At 56.3% G+C, this 4,285-nt stretch overlaps 1 protein-coding gene across 2 annotated transcripts; it reads right to left on the bottom strand.

Annotated features, from left to right (window-relative positions):
* Positions 1 to 218: 218 nt before the first annotated feature.
* ISCA2 (iron-sulfur cluster assembly 2) lies at positions 219 to 2,805 on the bottom strand. 2 transcript variants are annotated; one of them, XM_045013827.1, is made up of 4 exons: positions 2,654 to 2,805; positions 1,640 to 1,811; positions 989 to 1,125; positions 219 to 780 (listed from the first exon to the last, which is right to left on the bottom strand). In XM_045013827.1, exons 1-4 carry the CDS (start codon positions 2,713 to 2,715, stop codon positions 606 to 608), a joined length of 546 nt encoding a protein of 181 aa, XP_044869762.1. In that variant the 5' UTR covers positions 2,716 to 2,805; the 3' UTR covers positions 219 to 605. The 2 variants fall into 2 exon arrangements, with proteins under 2 accessions (XP_044869762.1, XP_044869763.1); XM_045013828.1 differs by having other exon boundaries at positions 1,010 to 1,125; positions 2,654 to 2,804.
* Positions 2,806 to 4,285: the final 1,480 nt, after the last annotated feature.

The raw sequence follows: 4,285 nt of genomic DNA, 5'->3' as shown, positions 1-4,285 counted from the left end.
GCAGTCTTCCCTCAGCTGCTGGCTGCTCCCTGTAGGCAGGTAAGTCGTCAAGAATAAGGAGATTAGTAGAACAAATTGTCTGGGAAGACCCACAGCCAGCTGGAAAGGGCAGGCACCTCAGGTGTCCCACAGTCAGTTTAAGGGCAAGGGGGAAACAGCCATCTCCCTAGAGATGCATTCTAACCACATTTTGAAAAGCATGAAAAATATGAACAATGGAAATTGAGTTTGTTTTTTTAAAAGCAAACAATATCAAATACACATGTACAGGCAGCTCCTGAAAGTCAGTTCCATGTGCTTGGTGGCTCAGGGAGATCAAGGTGGCTCATTATATTCAGCAGTTCCTGGAGCTTCATAGAGGACAGAAGATGCTTTTGTGTAGGATTTAAAGCCTATTTCAAACCCTTGGAGGGAGAGCCCTATAGGTCTTGGCTGCAGACTCAGTTCAAATAGGCAAACGGGGATATTTGCAGTAACTGTATAACAGATTGAGGAGGAGGACTGGGGAAGCTGAGAAAATAACAAAATGAGAAACCCTTGGAGACGATGCTGAGGACAGTCTCTGGCTCAATGTCCACCCAAGCAACACCCAAGGAGTCGTCCACTCAGAGTCTGACAGAGAAGGATGTTCCGCACGAGCAGCCCTTCTCGGCCTGTGGATTGCTCACCACCTGGAATGAGTTGCGGATTAGCTCCTGGCTGAAATCCACCATTGCACCTTTCACAAAGGCCAGGCTGTCCACATCCACAACAACACGAGCACCACCTTGTTCAAACACCCTAGGAAAGAAGCATATGTGGCTTGTTATAACCCTGCAGACATAAAAGGGAAAAGCACACTTCCAGAGTATAAAGAAATACACTGTGATCGCTTCCCTCCCCTTACTGTGCTGTGATCACCCACCTCCTCCTTTTAACATACATTATCACACATACCCTTCTCACCACCTTAGTTCACAGAAGTCTCCCCCCCATCATACACCCACACCTCTTTATCCTCTGTCCTTGCCTGTCATCAGGATTGATAACTGTGTCCAAGGAAAACTTGTACTGGAATCCAGAGCAGCCACCTCCCTCCACCTGCAGCCTGAGAAACTCAGACCCTTCTATAATCTCCAACAGCCTCTGCAAAGCAGAAAGGGAGGAGCATTAAAAGATCTGCAATATTCACATGCAAGCAGACTGCATCTGCTTCCAAGCCCATATCAAGCCTGCAAGATGCCTCAACGGGATAAGGGCCAGAATCAGAGCAATATGGGAGGGGCACCTGTATGACCTTGGGGAGGTAACTCATAAGCAGCCATGTCTGCAGCATACCCCTGTCCACCACAGCCACGTGTGGGGAAGCCCTCATGCAGCTCATCTGAGAGATGAGGGGGAAAATCACTGATTTCCCAAGACTCAGCTATCATGAAGTTTGCAGTTGCCTCAAAGGGGTGTCTGAAAGGTTCATCAGCAAACCTCATGGATTATTATAAAATGCTTTGGGAACCTTTAGGTCAAGTAGCTATAAGTAGCATGATGTTACAGGTACTTGAGTAGTAGGGAATTTCATGCTTAAGGCATGCCAGGCACTGTAACAACCTTCTCAATGACACGCAGACACAACACACCATGAGTGCCTTCTAGAGAACTGTACCTTCACACAGCTGTTGCTGAGGTAGATCTGTCCCTCGCTAGAGTCAGACACTGGTTGCCCTGGCTTAGTAGAGGATGATGCCCACTGCACCCTGATGCTTGGTACATAGGCTCCATTCTGAGAAGAACAGGGTGGTGTTCTCACTAGGCGCAGTAAAGTAGGAGAAAGGCTGCTGTGAAAAGATGGGGATGGAAACAGTCAGCAAGGCATGTGAAAAGCACAAAGGTTACTAGAGCAGAGCTCCAGAAAGGAGATTTTAGAAAAGCAGTGTGTGGGGGGTGGGGTGGGGGGAATTCTCCGTGAAATGGTAGAAACAACTTAAAATGGATGGGGAGTGTCAAGGAAGAGGAGAAAAGCCTAATCTACACTGCTTCAATATACATATAGCTAGTGACAGCACAGAGAGATTATAGAAATAGGCTGGTTCACAGCAATGATCAGGTTAGTCTGGTGTCAGGAATATGACAGCAGCCACTACCAGATGCTTTGTAGGCAGGAGCAAAGAACACCCCAGCCCACCGTGCTGGGCGGCCCTGCCCTCAGAGGGAGTCCCTGGGGAGATGGCTTGTGCCCTGAACCAGGAGTGTCCGAGTCCATCACCTGTCCGACACCCCGTCTATTACAGGTACCTTAGCTACAGGCGAGAATATTTTGCTACCTGCTGCCAACTCTTGGCCCGGCACCGGGCACTAGCGAGTCCCTGCGCATTATTCCTCTGGCAGGGTCACACTGCGCGGCGGAGCTAACCGCGCCCTCGGCCCGAGCCCTCTCCAGGGGCGCCCCCCCGGGAACGGCCGGGTCAGGCGCCGCAGCGGGGCTTGCCGCAGCCGCACGCTCGCTGCACGGCAGGGGCCGGGTGCTCGGGCGAGGCTCCAGGAGGGGAGCTGCAGGCGCTCAACAGCCGGGCGGCGCGGGGACGGCGATGGCGCCCCCCACACGCGCCAGGGACGGAGAGGGGACCCCGGGCTACTGTCCTGGCTCCACCCGAGCCCGGCGAAAGGGCCGCGGCGCTACCTGCACCGACCGCCGGGACGCAACCTCCTCAGACAGCTCAGCAACACCCCCAGCGCCGCCATCTTGCACCAGTGGCTCTTAGAGTGCCTCGCAGTGCTATTGGCTTAGAGCCCGTGGAGCCCCGCCTCTTCCTGCGAGCAGGGTGACGTAAGGCCTGCCATGACAGCTACCGAGGCGGAAGTGCCAGGGAGGAGGTGCTGGTAGCAAAGCGGTTTTGGAGCCTAGCATCTTGAGTTTGGTTGCTAAGCAACAGACTGGCTGAGGGGGCTGGCTCACCCTGGCCAGAGACTCCCAGGCTCCAGTTTCCTGCTGTGCCTGGCCCTCTGGGGTACGCTGGCCCCCGAAACCCAACACCTTAGCTCTGCCCCTTCTCTGAGCCCCCCCCTTGTGCCGAGCCCCCCACACTACATTCCCCTTCCCTCACTTACTTTCACTGGGCTGGGGCAGGGGGTTGGGTTGCAGAAAAGTAGTATGCAGGCTGTGGGATGGAGCCAGAAATGAGGGGTTCAGGTTCGGGAGGGGACTCTGGGCTGGGACAGGGGGTTGGGGTGCAGGAGGGGTGAGTGCTCCATCTGGCGGTGTGGGCTCTGGGGTGGGGCCAGAGATGAGAGGTTTGAGGTGCAGGAGGATGCTCCAGGCTGGGGGATGAGGCAAAGGGGTTCAGGCTGTGGGAGGGGGATCTGGGCAGGGGGTGGGGGCAAGGGCTCTGTCTGGGGGTGCAGGCTCTGGGGTGAGGCCAGAGATGAGGGGTTTATGGTGCAGGAGGATGCTCCAGGTTGGGGCAGGGGGGCTCAGGGCTGGGGCACAGGCTTACCTTGGGCAGCTCCCAGTCAGCAGCGCAGCAGGGGGGCTAAGGCAAGCTTCCTGCCCATCCCGACTCTGCTGCGCCTGGAAGTGGACAGCAGGTCCAGCTCCTAGGCAGAGGCGTGGCAGACGGCTCTGCGTGCTGCTCTCACCCGGAGACAGCGCCCCGCAGCTCCCGCGGCCAATGGGAGTGCAGAGCCAGTGCTCAGGGCAGGTGCAGCACGCGGAACCCAGAGGCCCCCCTGCCTAGGAGCCAGACCTGCTGGCTGCTTCAGGGGTGCAGCGCAAAGCCAGGATAAGGAGGGACTAGCTTGCCTTAGCTCCGGTTGGCAGTGCTGACTGGAGCTGCCAGGATCCCTTTTCGATCAGGTGTTCTGGTCAAAAACCGGACACCTGGTCACCCTACAAGCAACAGCCCCACAACCAACATCACAGCCGGGGCAGCCCTGGTCATTGGCTGGGCTCTGAGGGAAAGTCACTGACTCCTTCCCCAAGTGGAGGGCCTTGACTCTGATTGTACCCCCTCTCCCACCAAGTCCTGCGGCTGGTCAGGACCCTTCGGCCCTTCCTTCTTCTGTGCATGGCGCTGGCCTGGGTCCTGTCTCAGAGACGCATCCCCCCCGTTAAATCCTCTGTCCCATTTCCCCAGGTGCTGCTTCAGCGACCGAGTTCCTGGGCCCCAGCCTGCAGAGTCATCAGAGGCCATGGCCCTTCCGATGGGAAGCGCACTGTGCCAGCAGGTGAGTCAGCCAGTACTGATGGCCCTTGAACCACTCTCATTGTCAACCCTCTCCCAGGTGTCCCACTCTGGCACCCACAGGACAGCAG

This window comes from Mauremys mutica, chromosome 4, assembly GCF_020497125.1.
Source record: "Mauremys mutica isolate MM-2020 ecotype Southern chromosome 4, ASM2049712v1, whole genome shotgun sequence".
NCBI lineage: Eukaryota > Metazoa > Chordata > Testudines > Geoemydidae > Mauremys > Mauremys mutica.
Note: the sequence above shows the minus strand (reverse complement) of the source record. Positions and strands in the feature narration are given on the sequence as shown.

Coding starts and splice junctions, on each gene's coding strand:
- ISCA2 (XM_045013827.1), bottom strand. CDS start 2,715: ATGGCGGCGCTGGGGGTGTTGCTGAGCTGTCTGAGGAGGTTGCGTCCC. Junction 1,126..1,639: donor TCAGCAACAGCTGTGTGAAG/GTACAGTTCTCT, acceptor TCTGCTTTGCAG/AGGCTGTTGGAGATTATAGA. Junction 781..988: donor CAAGGACAGAGGATAAAGAG/GTGTGGGTGTAT, acceptor CTTCTTTCCTAG/GGTGTTTGAACAAGGTGGTG.